Consider the following 25,080-nt stretch of genomic DNA (forward strand, 5'->3'; position numbering starts at 1 on the left):
TTATTCCGTTCCTTGGTTAGATAATTTTTCTTGTGAGTGGTGTAGGCCACAATATTCTTGAATCCCTTCAAAGAGGCAAAAACAAGGTAGTAGTGAACTTATTTTAGGTATTGTTGATCACTGTATGGATCTATTGCCTGCTGTGGGCATAAGTCACAACTTATATTTGGTTTAAAGAATATCTCAACATGCCTTTTAGACCAATTTTTCTTCTGCTATTTGAATACTTTCTGCATTTTGTACATTTGCTCTTCCAGAAGTGTAAGAGTGACATATTCAAAACTTCATTCACTGGTAAGCTACCAAATTCCATTTAAGAAATGCCTGTTCATAGAAAGCAAAACTATTTTATTTTGTCAGTAAGAGTACATGATGTATTTGCTGGAACTCAGTGAAGGTCAAAATAAGCCATAGAAGACACATTTATTTTAGTTACCTGGAGTTAAATAGCTATCATTTTAACAGAATTTAATTGTTGAAAATACAAGTGGCTGAAGTAATTCTCTGAGACAAATAAAGAGATAACAAATGGTGCAATTTCATGATTCTTATACTGTACATTCTGCCAAAATTATGCTGTTGATGCCTTCATAGCATATTTTAGAAATTAATTGCTTAGACAAGTAATTCACAGATCAGTCTTTTAACATGACATACTTACTTTGGATGATATTCCTGTAGGATGAAGTAGCTGGGGACTCAGGTATTTCAGACAAAAAAGATTGGCCTTTATCACAACTTTTCCCTCTAAAAAAGAAAAAAAAAATAAGCTAAAACCCTTGTGATGCAGGAAAACAAACAAACAAACAAAAATTGCCTGAAATTTACCTCCCCAAAATTGCTGTACCAGTCCAGTGAACCAAGGACTTATGTTCTTCCTGTGTCAGTAACATATAAATGAAGCATGGTAGCTATTTTCTTATAGATAGCTATTAGAACTAAGTAGCAGAACAATGTAGTTTTTCAGATTGAGGTCCTAGGTTTTCCTAGATTTAGAAGTCTATGCACATGCCCTGTCTATACCATCCTTCCATCTACATGGGATGCTGTTCCTTAATTTTATGGAAAAGTAGCACCAAGATGGGCTTGCTTTGCACGCGATAGTGTAGATTGGTGTATATTATCTACTAGTAACTTGGTTCTTTACATACTAGCTCTTTTCTTTTAATATATCTAATTATCCACTGAAAAAATCCAACTAAATTCATACAACTAGCATTTTTTCAGTTGTTATAGAAGCTCTAGTTTTAACTATATCAAAACTTGGATGTTACAAGATTTTAGTCTTCCTGTAAATGAGCGGTTTTTCAAAAAAGTTGCACACTCTAAATTAGTCATGTTAATAAGGGTGAAAGGCTGACATGATTACTATTTAAACCTAAGCAGGAAGTTCTCTCATCATTTTACTTATTTCAGACCAAACCATATTATCACAGTTCCACAAACTATATTTACAGGAATTTTCATTCTAAAAGAATCAGCTATTGGACACTGTGTTGTGTTTATCACAGTGAATAAGTCTAACACATAGTTGATATGCCAGAAATAACCCTAAAGTAATGGCAAGCACGTTGCTGCTTATTATTATGTAATTTGCCAAGCTTCCCTATTTGAGGATCTAGGAGCACTTTACCAAGGAGAGAAATATTTAAATTTTGGTCCATCTTCTCTGTTCCTCCAGTTGTTGGCGGAAAGATTTGAGATTCAATCGGTAATATTAAAAAAAAGGACAAGTAATACAAGACAACTCCAGAAAAGATCATTTTGAGAACAACATTTCTTCAGCTTTGTTTAGTGGTATTTTCCAAACATCACTTATTGAAATCCCAATTAAAACAGGACCATATATTGTGGGCTTCTGAAGGCTGTGTATGGTAGTTTGCTGGTATACTATCACTAAGTACATTGGAGGTCTACACAATTAAAACATTTGACCTAAGCTTTCATACAAATCATTTCTGCCCATTAAGAGCATTTTAGGTGCATATATAAATCACAAGTACCATTTCGAATACATTTTTCCTCTTTTTGTCTACTTTAGGTTACTATTCCTCCAAGATATTTATTGTGGTATATACACAATCCTAATTTTAAAATTGTGGGTTAGAATTTAAATTTACAAGAGTGAGGGATTTGAAAGCAGACAGTGTGGCCAGCCAAAAGCTGTCAATATTCTTTAATTCTGACCTGCAAAAACCTAATTCTTTCCAAGACCTGGGACTCCTGAACAGAGACTGACGATTATGTCTGATTTTCAAGCACTCATATTGCTTTGAGGATGTGTTCAAATGGGTAATAGGTTGATGCCAAGGAACTTACCTGAAACCCCTGGACCCACATTCCCAAGACCAAAAACATGCAGACTAATGCACTACCATCCTTCAGTTCTTCTCTAACTGGGTCAGTAACATGTCCTTTGTCATCTTGTTCCCTTCCATGCCCAATCCTCAGACTCTGTATGTGCCAGTCATGATAAACATAATCAGGCATGGGAATGTTTTTAGAAAATGATTAAGGTAACAGTGTAGCTACACCCCATTCCACAATGCTCCCAGTTTGTACTTTCTTGTCATTTGAAAATGACAAGAAAGTTCTGAAGCAAAAGCAAAAGCTCACTTATGTATTAGGGTTATCAGGAGTTCAACATCTAAAGGAAATTGTTAGTAATGCAGAAACATCTAAATGTTTGCGTAAGCTTTTAGAAGCAAAACTAAACAAGAAGGGAGGATGCAGTAGTGCTTGAAAACACAGCACTTCAGAAGTTTCCTACATCACAGAAGCTGCAACATCCCACATCATCGATTCAGAGATGCCAGCCAGTGGCTCCTCTTAATAGGAGAATTTAAGACATAGAGTTGTTAAACACAGATCTTAAAGTAGGTCTATCATTAAAATATAGATGTCTAACATGTAACATCCCGCTGTGTAGCTGAAGCCTCCATTTCAAAATTGCTATTTTTATACAATGTCCTGGCTTCTAAAAGAAGCTACAAAACTAGTCCTTGGCCTCAGGAAAGCACGTTTCGTAACTATCTAAGGACAACAGTACCTGTATAAAGGAGCTTGATACTGTTTCCACCAACAGAAACAGGATTTTTTCCGGTACTACTCCAAAAAGGATTTTTTAATTAATGGCTTTACTCAAGAGATCAAGCAAGTTTGTGCCATGATAAGTAAATCCTTTCCCTTCCCTGATGGTCACCACAAAACATACATACATTTGGAGTGCATAGATTAAGACGAGTTAAAGTATTTTTAGATAGTCTTACCTTACATTTTGGGCATACAAAGCCACTCATATTTTCAACAACACCTATGATTGGCAGTTTCACCTTATGACAGAAGTTGATCTCCTTTCAAACATCTTGAAGTGATATTTCCTATCAAAGGCAAGTGTTATTTTGTCAGTCCACATGTACTGGACTTTTTTCATCTATGGGTTTCCCCTACAAAGCAAGCTTTCCTCATCCAGAAATCTTTCAAGCTACTGTTACAAGAGTGCTCACTGAATTCTTGCTGACTTCTCTTCACATTCTGAGCATGTTTTCCACCATCAGATTAAACATATAACCTATTGTCTGGTTTACTCAGTTAAGTATCTTCTGTTTTGAGACTGACCAAAGATTATCAAGCTTTTTAGATTCTTATTCTACCAATTTAGCTTCCAGCATCTTTAAATCTGTCGAACAATTCTGGCATGGGATCAACCATCTTTATGCATATCGCCTGCATTCAGGTCCTATCTTCAGTGACAAGTATTTTTTAAATAGAATGGATTATGCAAATATTACTTTTGCATCTACTGTTAGTTTACAGAAAGACATCAACAAACTAATCTGGTGAAGGTGTTGAGGAAGATGTGCGGGAACGGGTTTACTCACTCTTTCCAAAGTAAATTCTAACACCACTCCCTAATCCTCACCCTTCTCATGCACATGCCTGACCTCATTTCCTTCTACTCCCTCCTACCACATAATTTGCATTCTGCTCCCTACTCAGTATTCCACTTGTTTCCTGCCCCTTGTGCCTCTGGACATTTTCTTGTTGCTTCTACTCCTGTAAAACTGCCTCTTCCTGCACAATTGGCCTCTTCTCCCCTCAAATTACCCACCAAGAATGTACCTTTGATTTAGCTAGGCTTCTGCCACTAATCTCAGCTCTGGTGCCTGACTTCAAACAAAAAGCGCCTCCCCCCTCCCCCCCGCCAAAAACACAAAAACAAAACACATTATACACATCCCAAGAAGGAAAAGTATACTAAACCACAGAGGTTCTACTTTCCTTAAAAAATAAAAATAAAAAAAGCTCACTACAATTCTCCCCCACCCCAACATCACTAGTATTGGCCTGCTGTTTAATGTTATCACTCCTTACTTCCCTCCTAACACCACCTGTAAGTCAACAGTATTGCAAGTTCCTGAAGGCAAAGGACTCTGAAGTCTATAACATGCCATAGAGCTGTATACAAGTTCAACATACTGTCATTTAAATGAGAAAATTATTTGATCTCTACCGATCAGCATCCAATAATTTCATGGAATCATAGACTTTAAGGTCAAAAGGGACCATTATCATCATCTAGTCTGACCTCCTGCACAATGCAGGCTACAGAATCTCACCCACCCACTCCTGTATCAAACCTGTGTCTGAGCCATTGAAGTCCTCAAATCATGGTTTAAAGACTTCAAGATGCAGAGACTCTTCCAGCAAGTGACCTGTGCCCCACGCTGCAGCGGAAGGCGAAAACCCCCCAGGGCCTCTGCCAATCTGCCCTGGAGGAAAATTCCTTCCTGACCCCAAATATGGCAATCAGCTAAACTCTGAGCATGTGGGCAAGACTTGCCAGCCAGACACCCAGGAAAGAATTCTCTGTAGTAACTCAAATCCCATCCCATCACAAGCCATTGGGCATATTTACCGCTAATAGTCAAAAACCAATTAATTGCCAAAATTAGGCTACCCCATTATACCTTCCCCTCCATAAACTTATCAACCTTAGTCTTGAAGGCAGATATGTCTTTTGCCCCCACTACTCCCCTTGGAAGACTGTTCCAGAACTTCACTCCTCTGATGGTTAGAAACCTTCGTCTAATTTCAAGTCTAAACTTCCTGATGGCCAGTGTATATCCATTTGTTCTTGTGTCCACATTGGTACTGAGCTTAAATAATTCCTCTCCCTCCCTGGTATGATTGCTCTCTACAAATATATCAGAGGAATAAATATCTCCCCTCAGCCTTCTTTTGGTTAGGCTAAACAAGCCAAGCTCTTTGAGTCTCCTTTCACAAGACAGGTTTTCCATTCCTTGGATCATCCTAGTAGCCCTTCTCTGTACCTGTTCCAGTTTGAATTCATCCTTCTTAAACATGGGTGACCAGAACTGCACACAGTATTCCAGATGAGGTCTCACCAGTGCCTTGTATAATGGTACTAACACCTCCTTATCTCTACTGGAAATACCTCGCCTGATGCATCCCAAGACCGCATTAGCTTTTTTCATGGCAATATCACATTGGCGACTCATAGTCATCCTGTGATCAACCAATACTCCGAGGTCCTTCTCCTTCTCTGTTACTTCCAACTGATGCATCCCCAGTTTATAACAATAATTCTTGGTCTTAATCCCTAAATGCATGACCTTGCACTTTTCACTATTAAATTTCATCCTATTACTATTACTCCAGTTTACAAGGTCATCCACATCTTCCTGTTTGATATCCCGGTCCTTCTCTGTATTGGCAATACCTCTCAGCTTTGTATCATCCACAAACTTTATTAGCACATTCCCACTTTTTGTGCCAAGGTCAGTAATAAAAAGATTAAATAAGATTGGTCCCAAAACCAATCCCTGAGGAACTCCACTAGTAACCTCCCTCCAGCCTGACAGTTCACCTTTCAGTATGACCCATTGTAGTCTCCCCTTTAACCAGTTCCTTATCCACCTTTCAGTTTTCATATTGATCCCCATTTTTTCCAATTTAGCTAATAATTCCCCATGTGGAACCGTATCAAATGCCTTACTGAAATTGAGGTAAATTAGATCCACTGCGCTTCCTTTGTCTATAAAATCTGTTACCTTCTCAAAGAAGGAGATCGGATTGGTTTGGCACAATCTACCTTTTGTAAAACCATGTTGTAATTTGTCCCAATTACCATTGACCTCAATGTCCTTAACTACTTTCTCCTTCAAAATGTTTTCCAAGACCTTGCATACTACAGATGTCAAACTAACAGGCCTGTAATTGCCAGGATCACTTTTTTCCCCTTTCTTAAAGATAGGAACTATGTTAGCAATTCTCCAGTCATACGGTACAACCTCTGAGTTTACAGATTCATTAAAAATTCTTGCTAATGGGCTTGCAATTTCATGTGCCAGTTCCTTTAATATTCTTGGATGAAGATTATCTGGGCCCCCCGATTTAGTCTCATTAAGCTGTTCGAGTTTGGCTTCTACCTTGGATGTGGTAATATCTACCACCATAACCTCATTCCCATTTGTTATCCTACCATTATCCCTAAGCTCCTCATTAAAGACTGAGGCAAAGTATTTGTTTAGATATTGGGTCACGCCTAGATTATCCTCAACCTCCACTCCATCCTCAATGTTTAGCAGTCCCACTTCTTCTTTCTTTGTTTTCTTCTTATTTATATGGCTATAGAACCTTTTACTATTGGTTTTAATTCCCTTTGCAAGGTCCAACTCTACATGGCTTTTGGCCTTTCTCACTTTATCTCTACATGTTCTGACCTCAATAAGGTAGCTTTCCTTGCTGATCACTCCCATCTTCCATCCTTGTAGGCTTTCTGATTTTTCTTAATCGCCTCTCTGAGATGCTTGCTCATCCAGCTTGGTCTACAACTCCTGCCTATGAATTTTTTCCCCTTTCCTGGGATGCAGGCTTCTGATAGTTTCTGCAACTTTGACTTGAAGTAATTCCAGGCCTTCTCCACCTTTAGATCCCCAAGTTCTTCAGTCCAATCCACTTCCCTAACTAATTTCCTTAATTTTTTAAAGTTAGCCCTTTTGAAATAAAAAACCCAGTCACAGATCTATTTTTGTTTATCCTTCCTTTGGTTGTGATGAATGGATCACGCTGCGCATGGGTCCCAAATGGCAGGAAGAAGATTCTGAAGCCAATTGGCTGAGTTAAATCATTTCCTTCCACGGAGAGACATTCCTTTGTGCTACAGTTGATTGACATGGTCATTTCTGTAAAGTTAATAAGTGTTCCAAAGCAAAGATTTGATTTAACTGGTATTACATTTGTAGCAGTACTTCTCTTACCTGAGGGGTAGTGATTATAACTGCTCCATCTATGTATGCGGAACTTAGATATGCACAATAGATAAATGTTCATCTGAAGTACCTGGAGGTGTATCCACAATAAGGTAGTCAATTTCACCCCACTGCACATCACAAAGAAATTGTTTGATCATTCCTAAAAACAGATGCAAGATGAATAACAAATTTGAAATTTAGAAACATACAAGCTAGAAAATAGCAAGTGTGCACAGTTTCCTCACTCTCCACTGTAAACTTAAAGGAGCCAAAAGCTTGAGTGAGACATTCAGAATTTGGTCTGTTATTCAAAAAGTCTGAAAGGCACTTTGAGAATCTATTCTATGCTAAAAGATTAGAATTTGAGAATTTGAAAGTGGAAGGCAGCTTGGGTGAAAGTGATCATGAAATCATAGAGTTTGCAATTCTAAGGAAGGGTAGAAGGGAGTACAGCAAAATAGAGACAATGGATTTCAGGAAGGCAGATTTTGGTAAGCTCAGAGAGCTGATAGGTAAGGTCCCATGGGAATCAAGACTGAGGGGAAAAACAACTGAGGAGAGTTGGCAGTTTTTCAAAGGGACACTATTAAGGGCCCAAAAGCAAGCTATTCCGCTGGGTAGGAAAGATAGAAAATGTGGCAAAAGATCACCTTGGCTTAACCACGAGATCGTGCATGATCTAAAAAATAAAAAGGAGTCATATAAAAAATGGAAACTAGGACAGTTTACAAAGGATGAATATAGGCAAACAACACAGGAATGCAGGGGCAAGATTAGAAAGGCAAAGGCACAAAATGAGCTCTCAAACTAGCTACGGGAATAAAGGGAACAAGAAGACTTTTTATCAATACATTAGAAGCAAGAGGAAGACCAAAGACAGGGTACGCCCACTGCTCAGTGAGGAGGGAGAAACAGTAACAGGAAATTTGGAAATGGCAGAGATGCTTAATGACTTCTTTGTTTTGGTCTTCACCGAGAAGTCTGAAGGAATGCCTAACATAGTGAATGCTAATGGGAAGGGGGTAGGTTTAGCAGATAAAATAAAAAAAGAACAAGTTAAAAATCACTTAGAAAAGTTAGATGCCTGCAAGTCACCAGAGCCTGATGAAATGCATCCTAGAATACTCAAGGAGCTAATAGAGGAGGTATCTGAGCCTCTAGCTATTATCTTTGGAAAATCATGGGAGACGGGAGAGATTCCAGAAGACTGGAAAAGGGCAAATATAGTGCCCATCTATAAAAAGGGAAATAAAAACAACCCAGGAAACTACAGACCAGTTAGTTTAACTTCTGTGCCAGGGAAGATAATGGAGCAAGTAATTAAGGAAATCATCTGCAAACACTTGGAAGGTGGTAAGGTGATAGGGAATAGCCAGCATGGATTTGTAAAGAACAAATCATGTCAAACCAATCTGATAGCTTTCTTTGATAGGATAACGAGTCTTGTGGATAAGGGAGAAGCGGTGGATGTGGTATACCTAGACTTTAGTAAGGCATTTGATATGGTCTCGCATGATATTCTTATCGATAAACTAGGCAAATACAATTTAGATGGGGCTACTATAAGGTGGGTGCATAACTGGCTGGATAACCATACTCACAGAGACTTGTTATTAATGCTTCCCAATCCTGCTGGAAAGGCATAACAAGTGGGGTTCTGCAGGGGTCTGTTTTGGGACCGGCTCTGTTCAATATCTTCATTAACGACTTAGATATTGGCATAGAAAGTACGCTTATTAAGTTTGCAGATGATACCAAACTGGGAGGGATTGCAACTGCTTTGGAGGACAGGGTCATAATTCAAAATGATCTGGACAAATTGGAGAAATGGTCTGAGGTAAACAGGATGAAGTTTAACAAAGACAAATGCAAAGTGCTCCACTTAGGAAGGAACAATCAGTTTCACACATACAGAATGGGAAGAGACTGTCTAGGAAGGAGTACGGCAGAAAGGGATCTAGGGGTTATAGTGGACCACAAGCTAAATAGGAGTCAACAGTGTGATGCTGTTGCAAAAAAAGCAAACATGATTCTGGGATGCATTAACAGGTGTGTTGTGAGCAAGACACGAGAAGTCATTCTTCCGCTCTACTCTGCGCTGGTTAGGCCTCAACTGGAGTATTGCGTCCAGTTCTGGGCACCACATTTCAAGAAAGATGTGGAGAAATTGGAGAGGGTCCAGAGAAGAGCAACAAGAATGATTAAAGGTCTTGAGGACATGACCTATGAAGGAAGGCTGAAAGAATTGGGTTTGTTTAGTTTGGAAAAGAGAAGACTGAGAGGGGACATGATAGCAGTTTTCAGGTATCTAAAAGGGTGTCATAAGGAGGAGGGAGAAAACTTGTTTATCTTAGCCTCTAAGGATAGGACAAGAAGCAATGGGCTTAAACTGCAGCAAGGGAGGTTTAGGTTGGACATTAGGAAAAAGTTCCTAACTGTCAGGGTGGTTAAACATTGGAATAAATTGCATAGAGAGGTTGTGGAATCTCCATCTCTGGAGATATTTAACAGTAGGTTAGACAAATGTCTATCAGGGATGGTCTAGACAGTATTCGGTCCTGCCATGAGGGCAGGGGACTGGACTCAGTGACCTCTCGAGGTCCCTTCCAGTCCTAGAATCTATGAATCTATGAATTACCCGAAATATGACTGCAGCCACACTCAACCTCAAAGCATGGGTCTATTCCGCAAGGAGAGTATGTAAAATGGCACCGTCTCACTCAAAATAGCTGCTCTGTGTCTGACTTCAGCAAATATATATTTTTACTCCTGTTAAAAGTGCTGAGCCAACACAGATGAGTGAGGTGGATTCTATTGCTTCACGTGTATCGGAATTATTTAGCAAGTTCCAATCAGTTACATCTGTAAAACTCCATCTATGGCAAGTGATAAAAGATACCACTGAAGCCATAATTTTGCCTGCAGAAGTTTCATTACTGGTAGTGATGCTATAAAGTAAAGAATTCAGTTTTACTCTAAGATCCCATCATTTGCAAGGCTAGTACTTAGAAATCACCATCTTTTCAGCTGACCATTTTAAATATAGAAGGTTTTGGATACAACAATCCTGGACTCTCACAATATCAGTACAGAGTCACTGTTCAGAAAGATCTGCACCTTAAGTTATACTTCCAACAGAGCATTCTACTCAAATTTCTCTATATTTTAACTCAATATAAGAACCATCTTATAGTGAAAGGAAATGCTAAGAATAACTGCTTTTCCAACAAACCAAGTTTTATATGGAAAAAAGGAAGCCCTGTCTACATTGCAATAGTTTATGCTCCCCGATGCAACAATCAACAACAATGAAAATACTTGAGCTACAGACCATTTTTTTGGGGTCCTCTCCAGATAACAGCATCATCAGGACCATTGAGCAAGAACCCCACTGACATGACACTTAAGTTTTCTTGAACATACTAGAAAAGAGGAAGCATACTATTAAAATAGCCCAGAAAGAAATTTACTTGACAAAATAACATCCTTACCAGTTCTTAAATGGAGCAAAACAAAGTTTAAGAAAACGGATGTTGGAGGAAAAGTAAGGACACTTCATTTTTTCAGTCAGTCAAAGGCTGCATGATTTCTGTACAACAGTCGGTAATCTGACTATATTTACATTTTAAAGAGCCTTTTACAAACTAATGATGCCAATTAGTGCAATAATCTTCACAGAATCACTATTGAGAAGGCATGTGGCTAAAATTACTTCCCTTTCTCTCTCAAATTCAGAAAAGTATTTCTGTGGTGGCATGTACAAAAGTTTGAACAAAATCTGAAATAGTTCCATGCATTTTGTTAAGAACATCACTTCTGTTATTCCTTGGGATTTTATTATCTGCAATGTTATTATAACTGAAAGTGAAGTATTGTGCATAAGTGCATGAGAACCAGAAATAATGAAACCGAATAGTCTATTTTCACTGCCCAAACCAAAACAAGTGCAAAGGGAAACAGTTGAAAAAGCGAAACTTTACTTTATTTTAAAATATTTGGTTATAATAACCCACTGTGATGCTAGTAACAGAAGGAATTTTTGTAAAGCTATGATTTTTAGCCTGTAGTGTGTCTTTAAGAAGCAGGACGTCTGTATATGGAAAAGACTGGGTGGTAGGGAGAAAATAGTTCTAGTTTCTCTCTGGAATAGGCCCCCGAAACTGTATTCTTTTTTTAAAAAAGAAAAAAAAACCCCTCAGTTCTAATGGGCAATCATTCACCATCTCAATGGAAGTTAATTTGTATCTTCCTTGGTAGTTGCAGCAGGAATTGCCTAAGCATGGAAACTGAATTGTCCCCTCATACTCAGGCACATCCATGCTACAAGAACAAGACCCAGCTGCATATTTTCCATGGTTAGATGGCATTCCATTGTAACAGTTTTATTGCTAGCATGGTTAGAAAGTCTGTAAAGAAACAAGTTTTCCTATGCACCACATTGGCAATAAAACACATTGTAGGAATATAGATGTGCTTAATTGTGTAGCATAGACAGACCCCTTGGGATGGTCTGTGCAGGTCAGGATCGGCACAAATCAGCCAGTGCAATCCTGGGCAGCTTTGTGCTACTGCTGCGTATCCACTGATCTATGAAAAAATACTTCAGGCTCAGACATTTTTAACAAAGGCTAAATTCCCTTAAAGTTACTTGAGAGATTAGGAGTTTATTACTCTTCAACCAGCAGTATTTGAATTGAGATCTTAAACACCTCAGTATTTACAATCCATTGTGAGGTACAACTTTTTAAACAGTCTAAAACAAAAAACAAAAACAGTCTTAAGCACATGTGCAACTCTCAGCAATTAGCCATTTGTGTACCATTCTGAGCAGCAGGGGGAATTGCTTGAAAATAAATTGCTTTTGCGGGAGTCCTTTCTGTGAATTTAACATGTAGCAAAGCTTCTGAAATGCAATTTGAACTCATCTGTGCTACATTCTTCACCACACTCAGAGCAAAAAAGGTTATTCTAAAATACGTGGGGCGTACGGGGCCCATCAGGGTAATCCGCTGGTGGGCTGCCAGACAGTTTGTTTACATTTGCATGGCCGCCTGCAGCTCCCAGTGGCTGCGGTTTGCCATTCCCAGCCAATGGGAGCTGCGGGAAGTGAGCGCAGGCTGCAGGATTGCCCACCACTGATCTAGAGACATGTTCAGCACACTCAGATACAAAGACAAGCATTCCTCTATCTAGCTAATTTCTCACAGCCCCATAATTTAAAAGAACATATGACAACAACCTCGAAGCAGATGAAATTATAGCAAAAAATAGAATTGACAGCGATTAAAAAGCCTGAAGAATAGTGCAAAAGTTTAGTCTCTTGGTTAGGGCAATGGGATTCTTGTCTTCTCAGCTCTGCCACCTACTCATGCAAAGCTGTATCAAGCTGGAAATGAATAAATAGCACAGAGATTGCACTGTTATACTATGCTTTGTTTTTGAAACATCTGCTATTTTAGTAAGAAAAATGAGCAAAAGAAGTTTGATGTTTAATAACAACTTAAATATTTTTAAAGTACAGTGTACACATTAGAAACTAATTCAATCTACACATTATAAACCAAGATAGGTTTCTTTGGGAAAAGATCAGGGGGTAGCCATATTCGTCTGTAGCCACAAAAACAACAAGGAGTCTGCTGGCATCTTAAAGACTAACAGATTTACTTGGGCATAAGCTTTCGTGGGTAAGCGTGGCGGAGGTTTTTTACCCATGAAAGCTTATGCCCAAATAAATCTGTCTTTAAGATGCCACCGGACTCCTTGTTGTTTTTTTTGGCAAAAGAATTATTACAGCTTGTTTAAAGTGTCATAGAACAATCCTGGATTGTCCAATCCTTGAGTTGTTATAACTAAAGCAGGTAAATGTTCCCTGAGCAGCCAAGCAGGAATTGGTAGAGCCCTGTGCGGATACAAAATTTATATCTGCGGATATAAAATGGATATCCGCAGCATTGCAGGGCTCTAGCAACAACGAGAAAGACCAGCAGGGCCATGGCCAGCGACTACGCCAGGCGAAAGCAGCAGCATGTTGGGCCGGCGCTTGCAGGAGTCAGTGCCCAGCCTGGGCAGCTCCTCTGGTGTGACTGTACCGCACTCTGCCCACTGGGGGTGGCACCAGGCTCACTGGCAGCTGTCCCTGGTCACACTAGTAAGTGCAAGTGGCTCACACATTCCCGGGAAGGAGTCCCTTCCAGGCAGCGGTGTGTATCACCAAGATGGGAGGGGTTGCAAGCACCTTGGAGCACAGTATTAGAATAAAAAAAGACTGATAAATTGGAGAATTGGTCTGAAATCAACAAGATGAAATTCAAAAGAGACAAGTGCAAAATACTTAGCTAAAAAAATCAAATGCACAAATACAAAATGGGAAATCACTGGCAAGGCAATAGTACTGCTGCACAGCATCTGGAATAGCGTGTCACAAAGTGAATGAGGCAATAATAGAATGCAGTTGTGAAAAAGATTAATATTCTGGGGTGCATTTAACAGATTGTAGGTAATTGTCTCACTATACTTGGCACTGGAGTACTGTACACTTTAGGAAAGATGTGGACAAAATGGAGAGCGTCCAGAGGAGAGCCACAAAAGTGATAAAAGGTTTAGAAAACCTGACCTCTGAGGAAAGGTTAAAAAAACTGGGCATGTTTAGTCTTGAGAAAAGAAGACTGAGGGGGACCGTAAAACAGTGTTCCAATATGTTAAGGCTGTTAAATAAAGGACGGTGATCAGTTGTTCTCCATGTCCACAGAAGGGAGAACAAGAAGGAATGGGCTTAATCTCCAGCAAAGGAGATTAATGTCACATTAGAAAAAACTTTCTAACTATAAAGGTTGATAAACTCTGGGCGAGGCTTCCAAGGGGAAGGTTGTAGAATCCCCATCATTTGAGTTCTTTAAGAACAGGTTAGATAAGCACCTGCCGGGGGTGGCCTAGATATACTTGGTCTTACCTCAGCACAGGGGGCTGTATTATAGGACTTCTAAAGGGCCCTTCCAGCCCTACATTTCTATGATATTAATATAACTTGAGTGCAACAGTGAAAGGAGTGCAGATTTATCTTATTTTGGGATATTTAGAAGCTTAGCAACTGTATTAAAAAGGACTGTGAAACAATTGCTTCCATTAGAAATACACATCTCTGTAATAGCAACACATGATACTATCAGGTAAATTGTCCAGATCTTTAAAAAACCCTCTAATGCCACTTAGTTTCCAAGCATTATTCTTCCATATCTCTTAAGTGTTAGGAGAAAAAGCCATGAGCTGCAGAGGCATAATGATCTCTCTCTCAAATATTATATCGTACCTTTCATCAGCCTTACAGCAAACTACATAGGCAAAGGTATCAGGGGGTAGCCGTATTAGTCTGTATCCACAAAAACAACAAGGAGTCTGGTGGTACTTTAACGACTAACAGATTTATTTGGGCAGAAGAAGTGGGTTTTTTACCCACGAAAGCTTATGCCCAAATAAATCTGTTAGTCTTTAAGGTGCCACCAGACTCCTTGTTGTTTACATAGGCAAAATCACCAGGACATATAGGACATACAGCCCTCTGCCTACCAAAAAAAAGCACACTGTACAAACAAGAGAAATACCAGACAAGGACATAGAGCAAACTCCAACACTTACAAAATGTCAAGGTCTCATCCCAAAGTCCTGATTTCTTTGTATTCTTGTGACATCAGAAGGAGGAAGACCTGAGTTGACTGCTCAACGGTTTGAATCTGCAGTCCCTGGGAGACTAGGTATCCTTTCTCACTTTTAACTTTCATCTGTTGAAACTAAATCTAGTGGTCTTTCAGATTTACAGAGCATCATTGTACAATGTGAAGAAGACAGCTGAATTAAAGATAGAATAAAAAAAAACACTTGGGAAATATAGTTTGTCCGCTGAATGGTACTGAGGAAGAACTGAATCAGTGATCAAGTCCAACATTTGACCTTTTATTTGCATTGGGGGAAGAAACAGATTTTAATTAAATAACCACAAGAATTGTTGAAACTCTCTTACAATCGTCAGGTATACAAAGGTTCCCCCCACTTGAAAGTCTCTGAAAATGTGGATGCTATTTTTGCCAACAGGTCTGGGAAAGAAAAAAAAATCCAGCCAAAGACTAAGGCCAGGTCTACACTAACCCCCCAATTCGAACTAAGGTACGCAACTTCAGCTACGTGAATAACGTAGCTGAAGTTCGAAGTACCTTAGTTCGAACTTACCTCAGTCCACACGCGGCAGGCAGGCTCCCCCGTCGACTCCGCGGTACTCCTCTCACCAAGCAGGAGTACCGCAGTCGACGGCGAGCACTTCCGGGTTCAACTTATCGTGTCCAGACAAGACGCGATAAGTCGAACCCAGAAGTTCGATCGCCAGCCGCCGAACTACCGGGTAAGTGTAGACCTACCCTAACAGGGCAGTACATGATAACCAACAGGAGGGAAAAAAGAATCAGAGTGGAAAAGGCCCATTGCATCATTCCAATGCAAGAAAGTTCTCTGTGGTACATTTCTAGTGGCTTTTTCCAGAGTGAATAATAAAAAAAATTATTTGATTTTAAAGATAGTTCTAAGGGGAATGCCGCATTAATCTTTCTACTCTTGGATAAGCACATGTCCCTCTAAGAGTACACAAGGCAAGGGCTAAATTACCTTTAGATTAAGTTCAAATTCCCCTCTGTTATCTGGTGATTTTGAACCAGCCACATACACCAACACAAGATAAAGAGGTCTGTAGAATACATTGATTAATATTTCCAACTAGGGAGGCAATTCCACTTACGCAGCAGAGAAAAATATAAGTCTTATGATAAAAACCTCTTGAAAGAAAACAAGCCTAACTTCCAGATGTTCGTGGTCAGAGTGGTCAGCCATTCAGACCTGGTTCCTCAAGTTTAGTGATGAGTTTTTTCAGTGGCTGCAACCAGACTTCTGTGTCCCCAGTGCAGCAATATCAAATGTCTGCTGGGTTTTTTCCGCCCCCCGCCCCCTTTTTTTTTTTTAAATCATGAGGTTTTTTTTACAGTTTCACTCAAGTGCCCTTTGACTTTCTGTGGAGGATACTCTGCATTTTGCTATTCAAAAGGGCTTGTTTTCATTACCATATGTCCTTACAAAATATTTAATAGGAGTACTTGTGGCACCTTCGAGACTAACAAATTTATTAGAGCATAAGCTTTCGTGGGCTACAGCCCACTTCTTCGGATGCATATAGAATGGAACATATATTGAGGAGATATATATACACACATACAGAGAGCATGAACAGGTGGGAGTTGTCTTACCAACTCTGAGAGGCCAATTAAGTAAGAGAAAAAAAACTTTTGAAGTGATAATCAAGATAGCCCAGTACAGACAGTTTGATAAGAAGTGTGAGAATACTTACAAGGGGAGATAGATTCAATGTTTGTAATGGCTCAGCCATTCCCAGTCCTTATTCAATCCTAAATTGATTGTATCTAGTTTGCATATCAATTCCAGCTCAGCAGTCTCTTGTTGGAGTCTGTTTTTGAAGCTTTTCTGTTGTAAAATAGCCACCCGCAGGTCTGTCATTGAATGACCAGACAGGTTAAAGTGTTCTCCCACTGGTTTTTGAGTATTATGATTCCTGATGTCAGATTTGTGTCCATTAATTCTTTTGCGTAGAGACTGTCCGGTTTGGCCAATGTACATGGCAGAGGGGCATTGCTGGCACATAATGGCATATATCACATTGGTAGATGTGCAGGTGAATGAGCCCCTGATGGTATGGCTGATATGATTAGGTCCTATGATGATGTCACTTGAATAGATATGTGGACGGAGTTGGCATCGGGCTTTGTTACAAGGATAGGTTCCTGGGTCAGTGTTTTTGTTCAGTGATGTGTGGTTGCTGGTGAGTATTTGCTTCAGGTTGGGGGGTTGTCCGTAAGCGAGGATCCCAAGATCTGTGAGAGTGAGGGATCATCTTTCAGGATAGGTTGTAGATCTTTGATGATGCGCTGGAGAGGTTTTAGTTGGGGGCTGAAGGTGACAGCTAGTGGTGTTCTGTTATTTTCTTTGTTGGGCTTGTCTTGTAGGAGGTGACTTCTGGGTACTTGTCTGGCTCTGTCAATCTGTTTTTTCACTTCAGCAGGTGGGTATTGTAGTTTTAAGAATGCTTGATACAGATCTTGTAGGTGCTTGTCTCTGTCTGAGGGATTGGAGCAAATGCGGTTATATCTTAGAGCTTGGCTGTAGACAATGGATCGTGTGGTGTGTCCTGGATGGAAGCTGGAGGCATGTAGGTAAGTATAGCGGTCAGTAGGTTTCCGGTATAGGGTGGTATTTATGTGACCATCGCTAATTAGCACAGTAGTGTCCAGGAAATGGACCGCTTGTGTGGATTGATCTCGGCTGAGGTTGATGGTGGGATGGAAATTATTGAAATCATGGTGGAATTCCTCAAGGGCTTCTTTTCCATGGGTCCAGACGATGAAGATGTCATCAATGTAGCGCAAGTAGAGTAGGGGCGTTAGGGGACGAGAGCTAAGGAAGATCAGCAGTCAATGTATTCCAGTATTTCACCTCCACTATTGGCCAGTAAGTACCAGCTGCTTCCGAGAAAGGCACAAGAAATCCCATAATTGCCTGCTGCAGGGTAACCTGGCCCCAGGGAAAGTTTCCTCCTAACCTCCAGTGATTAAAGATTTGTTTGTGTCCCGAAGGGTTTATATCCCTTCCCAGACAGATGCACTTTATTTTGGATGGAATATAACAACTATGAATATTCTTGTTATCCCATGTAAGTGCCCTGCTCTTTTTTGAACCTTGTTCAGCTCTTGGCCTGAATGTCTTGTGCCAATGAGCTTCAAAATGAGTGTTGCATGAGAAAGTGTTTCCTTTTACCAGCTTGGCATTTTTCACCTTTCAGTTTCACTGAATGCAAGGTTATTCCTGTAATATGAGACAGGGTGAAATACAAGTTTGATCTACCTTCTCTGTGCCACTCATTGTTTGTATTTCCATTTGATTAGTCACCTTTAAAGTAAATATTCTAAGTAGGTTCTATTACTAGTGGCAATAAGATTAAAACTTGATTTTGAATAAACACTTTTTTTTAGGAACAGCTGATTGCAGACAACATGTCAGTTGTGAAACAGTCCTAATTATTGGGAGGAGGAATTGTTAGGGATTTGGGAAACCACCCCCAAGCAGGCCCTGGTTGACCCCTAGCTTCTCCCATTCATTCAGGCACATCTGCCCTGGCCCCCTCCTCCTCCACATCCCTCTGCCCCCCTGTACCCCAACTCTCCCCTGCCCTCCCACTCCCATTCAGCCCCAGCTCAGTGCTGTCAGCCCACTAGCCCCTGTGCCCCTACCCCACTCTGTCCACCTCCAGCCCTTCTGAACCCTAGTCTAGGTGACCCCCCCAGCAGCCCCATGTGCCCCACTTTGTCCGTCCCCCCTCACCTGTCCTTGCAGGCAGGGCGCTGTGAGAAGGCAGCCACTGCTGCCTTCCTCTCCACAGCTGGTTGCTCCTGCCTGGAGCCAGCTGCCCTCTCTACTGGCACCACAGCAGCTGCTAGTGGGCAAAAGGTGTAATTGCAGCACCTCCAACAGAATCTATTTCCTGCAGGGGGGTGGGGGGAATGATTTTTGCACGTGCACAGTCGTGCAGAATTCCACAAGGGGTAATTTCTAGTTTTTTTTAAATGTTCTCAACTGTTATCTTGAACCATTTTAAGTCACATAATTTTAAAATTGCTGAGCCATTAAGTCTCAAGATTTAATTAGTTAATTGCAAGTACTACTAGCAATCATACTATATGTCTTGCTGTCTTCTCACCACGCCTGACAAGTCAATCTTGTCTCCCGTCTTCCCCCAGTATCGTAGTTTTTCTTCAAACATAGATGCCACCAACCCACCTTTACTTCAAAGAGAACATTTCTACATATTTAAGAATTGATTCTAGTCTCAGAAACATAGCATGCATTGTCTTGTGTTTTAGAAATAACTGCAACTCCACTTGGTGACATGCAGCCCCCCCCACACGGCATATCTGGCAATGTGAATGATTGTCTTTGACTGATTTATTCAGCCTGGACTTTGGAAGCACTCTAATAATACCATCTACCAGAAGGTGAGTGCGCAATTCATGGGTCAGGATGCCAATATCATGACTTTCTATCTGCCCCCAAACCAACTGTATGCTGGCTTATTTGGAACTGTTCCATACCCATAGGAAAAAGAATAAAACTCCGAGGAGGATTTGGATTAAACAAGTTAAGACCTGAAGAAAGTGCGCTGTGTAGCTCAAAAGCTTGTCTCTTTCACAAAGAGTTGGTGCAACTTTGTGGCCTTGTGGCTTATTTATTACAGGATTTGGAAAACACATTTGGCAATACCAAGTGGGAAGCATGATCTTACGACTGCTGCAAGAGCAGAGCTTCAGGGACTCCCACCTACCTGAAAGTTCTAATGGTTTCATCATACAAACTGAATACCCTGTGTTTTATACATACTCTACCGAGGCAATCTGAGATCCTTTGGAATGAAGGTTCTACACAGGATAAACGCAAACTGATTATGTACACAATTAAGTACATCAAATAAAGTGACATTAGTATGATGGATTTACATGAATTATAAATAAGGCTCCATGTTTGTCACAGAGGTCACGGATTCAGTGACTTTCTGTGACCTCCGTGACTTCTGCAGAGGCTGGTGTGCCTGGCCTAGGTGCTGCCTGAGCAGCTCAGGCAGCCCCATGGCCCGTCACACTGGCTGCTATGGGGGCAGTCTCGCCCCACCCCCCCAGCAGCAGTTTGGGGGGGGGTGCACTCAGGCTGGGGCGGTGCTTACCGGGGGGTGGGGGGACTCCACGGAAGGGCGACAGGAACTCCCCTCCCTCAGCTCTTAGCTCCACGTGCTCCCCTGAAGCTCCCATTGGCTGCAGTTCCCAGCTAATGGGAGCTGCAGAACCAGGGCTTGGGGCGAAGCGGAGACAGCATGTGGAGCTCAGGAACCGAGTAGGGAGCCTGCCCCAGCCCCCCCAAGCCCTCTCCCCCAGAGACCCCCACCCAGTTTTAGTCAGGGGTATATAGTAAAAGTCATGGACGGGTCACTGGCTGTGAATTTTTGTTTACTGCCTGTGACCTGTCCGTGACTTTTACTAAAAATACCTGTGACTAAAACATAGCCTTAATTATAAATCCTATCCAGTAGAAAGGCAATCTCCATGTTGTTAGACTATTGCAACACCGCCAGCCTCACCGCTCTGGAATCACAAGAATGGAATCTCCATTTGGCAACCACTACATAATACTGTTTCACACACATTTTGCAATTACATGTGAGCACTGACCTCTCTCCTAGTCACAGAATCTCAGACTCTGCTATAGCAACACAATAAGGGGATCAAAGGGAGCTCCAGGGAATGAAGTCAGGGAGACAAATTGTGGCAGTTGTGTAACCTCAGAGAATTTTTTGATATCTTTTACAGTTCAGAGACCAAACTAATCAAATTCAGATTTTTTTGCAATGTTATAGTCAACTCTGACTTCCTATAAAGTGGGAACTTTTGACAACAGCCATTCTCACTGTTTAGTCTATTGCCATAGTTCCCTCCAAAAAGACACGCCCCCTGCAATCCAGTGGAAAACTCTCAAACCAACCAGAAAGACATTCTAAGCACATGTATTTTGAGTTTCTAAACTCCTTTCTTTAAAGGGACACTGAGTTGCATTTGGGCACGGAGCTAGCATCCACCAGCTCTCAGAGCTTTTTAGCTGTTGAGCACACTCAGTTCTTGCGCCAAATGCCACCATTATATCTGCCTTTTAACCAAGTGATGGAAGTTACAAACTCCATACCCCAGATGAATGTAGAGCTGTAGAATAGCTGATAACAAATGTTCTATAACAGGTTGGCCAGCTTATGAGCCAAAACAGGTTGCATATGCAATTACGTTTAACTTTCACCATCCAAGAATTTCACTAAGAGCCTCTCTCTAGATTGAGCATTAATCCTTCAGTTTTATTCTTTGTTTGCCTACAAAGATTATATTGTTTAGCCAATAGGGCTATATATCCACCTTAAAAGAGGCACTGAATAACAAAATTATTTGTAGTATCCTCTCAGAAGTTTGAAACCCTGTCTTTTTCTGTTTTAATCGTCTACAACTAACAAATCCCTCCCCCCTCCCCCCCCCCCGCTCCACCCATATCTCTTAAGAGGCACAAGTGTAACATGATCTTCACACAATCCTGTTGCTCTTCTTTATGTTTGGTAACACAGCTCTGGGACCTGGGTGTAACTCATGCTCCCTCTGGTGACTGGTATATAAATTATATAGAAACAGTTTCTATATTTGTGTATGTATTTAATGTCTCAGTAACAGAGTGGTGGATTTATAAAAAGCTTTAGAACCTAGATGGCATTGCCCAAGCATGTAATCTTGAGTATCAGAAATTATTGCACAGACTACCTTCAAACTGATGTAATTAGAATGCAACTGTCAATGGCTGATAGTGAAAGCATATGAATCAAATAAAATGTTAAGCAACTGCATTGTATGGTTGAAAAGAAGATCTAATAACTTTTAGTGTATTTTCTTGGGGGGAAATTACCAATGTTCCAAATTTATACTGTTGCTTATGAAGATTCACCTTGTCAGGCCTCAGCAACCCTAGTTCTACTTGCATGGAGGCAATGTCAGACTCAGGTAATTTAATTTACATTGGGAAAGTGCAGACTGAACTAACTTATGCAGTAGTACGAAGACCAAACTGTCACATAGTTACAGATTTCACTTGCCAACAGGCAAGCAGCATAAGAAAATATTTCACTTAGTTGTTACATATTATACATTAGACAAATCACCATGTGTGTCACAAAATAAAGTCACTTATTTCTAGTTTTTTTATTTCTTTAACATGTCTGAAACATTGATTATTGAATATGTTAAACAATATTCTGTAGAAACCTGTTTCATAGAGGTATTGGTTTTGCCACATCAGGGTAAGGGGAAATGAGAATTGATCCAGTATGAAGTGTTTGTGAAAGATTTGTCTTTCTGAATGAAGTAATACTGCATGTGGAAACTCACAAGCATGGGAAAGGATTTAAAAGCTATTAATTAAAGGAACGTTCTTTCCTGAAAAACAGAAGCTGGTTTCATAGCATTAACTGCAAACCTATTGAGACAGATTTTAGAAAAAAAGTTCATAAACATAAAATTCTATCAGTACTAAGCACATAGCACACATGTTCAAGGTGTTGTTACTGAACCTATTTAGTCTATGTGTGCCCAAAATTTCTCTTTTTGTGCATACTGACAAAGACAACTTTTTACTGTTATCAGTATTGAAGAATCCAGACAGCATTAGAAGAGTCAGCTACATTCTAGACTACCTCACGTATCAGCAACACAAATAGCTAAGCTCATATTTAAAAAAAATATATTGTTTATGGTGACTGAGGAAGTAGGAAGCCAAGAAGAGCCGCACACCACATAACTTGAAACCAGGCTTCACATTGAGGGTGTTGACAGTTAAGCTTACAAGTCAGCACACGACTCTTAACCGGTTTGATAATGGAAGCTACTGGGGAAGCAGGGCTGGCTCTACCATTTTTGCCGCCCCAAGCAAAACAAAAACAAAACAAAAACGCCTGGACTGTGCCGCCCCAAGAATGGATGGAATGCCGCCCCTTAGCATGTGCCGCCCCAGGCACATGCTTCCTCCGCTGGTGCCTGGAGCCGGCCCTGTGGGGAAGAATGGCACATGCCATTTTTATAGTTATTTTTCTGATCTTAATTGCACTGGAAACAACCAATGAAATGTTAAGGTTTTTTATTGTGTATGTCAGATTTTTTTTTAAAGATGCATTTTAGTAGCTTTCACTTCTCTGGGGTGGGAAGGGAGATATAGGAGTAAAATAAAGCCCCCTTCTTACTCCCAGAACCCCTTAGAACCGACTAACAGGCACATGGGAAGACAACCACATGCCTGAGCTACTTTTACCTGCTCCTCACAGTGCCCAGGTTTGTGCAGGATAATGCGTTTTATGGCAGCTTCTCTCACCACCTACGTATCCTCCTGCCCAGTGGCAAGTCTAGCTAGATTGTGCCCTTTCAGAGATGCAAGCAGCTTCCTTTTCACCTCCAAGTTCCCTAGTCAGTGATGTATCTGTGTGGGAGGGGCGAAGAGGATGGGACACCAAAGACAGAACAGACAGAGTTAGCAGGTGGACTGTAGTTATTTGTATTTATTTCAACAAGATACCTAGATACGGACTGTGCTGTCTTACAGATTGTGTGTGCCTACGCCCAAAAATACTGAATCTGTAAGAGACTCGTGTGGGGCAGTCATTTGATCTTTTGGGGATTTCAGGGGTGTTTTCCTTCAACCTAACACCAGTTCCAACAGTTTAAATGCTTGCAGTTTTTGAGGGAATGACAAATATCTTATTTACAAAAGAATTTTAAACACACCAGCAATTCCTCTTATACTAGGAGTAACGATAAACAGGAATTCCTCATACAAAAAGGGAAGTCAGTTATGCAGCATTTTCCTTCTTCAGAATTAGGCATTAAAAAGGTGAGGGACAGTTTTTACATCTTCTGGCATAATCACAGTACATCTGTCAGGGGGCAGGGAGCTACATGTAACCTCATTAACCCCCACACTGGCATTGCCCTATTGCCCCTTCTTACCTCCCCCACTAGCACTTCCCAAATGGCCTGTTTTGCCAAATAAATAAATAAATAAATAAATAAAAAGTCAGGATGTCCAAGACAGAACTTAAAAAGAGGACTGTCTCGGGCAAAACGGGACATATGGTCACCACCAACTTAAAAAAAACCTATTTGTTATCCAGTTAATCTCCTCCAAATTAGAGATTCCCCCTGAGTATCAATATCTCTTTGATGGGGCAGGATGAAACCTTCATTCTTGGTAAGACTCTCTAAGACTGGGATGGGCAAACTTTTTGGCCTGAGGGCCACATCGGGGTATGGAAATTGTATGGTGGATCATGAATGCTCACAAAATTGGGGGTAGGGGTGAGGGAGGGGGTGATGGCTCTGGCTGGGGGTGCGGGCTCTGGGGTGGGGCCAGAAATGAGGAGTTCAGGGTGCGGGAAGGAGCTCCGGGCTGGGGTGTGGGCAGGGGGGAGGGGGTGAAGGCTCTGGGGTGAGGCTGGGGATGAAGGGTTTGGGGTGCAGGAGGGTGCTCTGGGCTTGGACCGAGGAGTTCAGAGGGTGGAAGGGGGATCAGGGCTGAGGCAGGGGGTTGGGGCATGGGGGGGGGCTCAGGGATGCAGGCTCTGGGTGGCGCTTACCACAAGCAGCTCCCAGAAGCATGTCCCCTCTCCGTCTCTGAGGCGTGGCCAGGTGGCTCTGCACAGTACCTTGTCTGCAGGTGCCACCTCTGCAGCTCCCGTTGGCCGGGAATCGCGGCCAATGGGAGCTGCGGAGGCGCCACCTGTGGATGGGGCAGCGTGCAGAGTTGCCTGGACGCGCCTCAGAGACAGAGCGGGGGACATGTCGGCTGCTTCCTGGGAGCCGCGTGGAGCAGGGCAAGCCCCTGACCCTGCTCCGAGGGTGGAGCGGGGCAAACCCGATTCCACTCCCCAGAGGGCTCGGTTAAATGATTGGCCGGATGTGGCCCATGAGCCGTAGTTCACCCTCCCTTGCTCTAAGAAATCAGAAAGTCAAAGATAGGACATTGATGGAAACATTACTAACAGGCTTTTCCTCTCCTTCCTGGTCAGTTCGTTTCTGGGGCCAGGGCTGGCTTGAGGCTCAGACAGGCAACGGGGCCAAATTGAAGGTGACACTGTTGA

General features: G+C 41.4%; 1 protein-coding gene across 1 annotated transcript; it reads right to left on the reverse strand.

The window, feature by feature from the left end:
• Positions 1-24,780, reverse strand: NUBP1 (NUBP iron-sulfur cluster assembly factor 1, cytosolic). The gene is given in 8 exon segments (XM_065412003.1): positions 1-65; positions 662-747; positions 1,603-1,710; positions 3,271-3,380; positions 7,284-7,336; positions 7,339-7,437; positions 10,609-10,699; positions 24,646-24,780. Coding segments are annotated over 8 exon segments (747 nt in total).
• Between the last annotated feature and the right edge of the window lie 300 nt (positions 24,781-25,080).

The sequence above is a fragment of the Emys orbicularis genome, chromosome 10 (assembly GCF_028017835.1).
Source record: "Emys orbicularis isolate rEmyOrb1 chromosome 10, rEmyOrb1.hap1, whole genome shotgun sequence".
Lineage (NCBI taxonomy): Eukaryota > Metazoa > Chordata > Testudines > Emydidae > Emys > Emys orbicularis.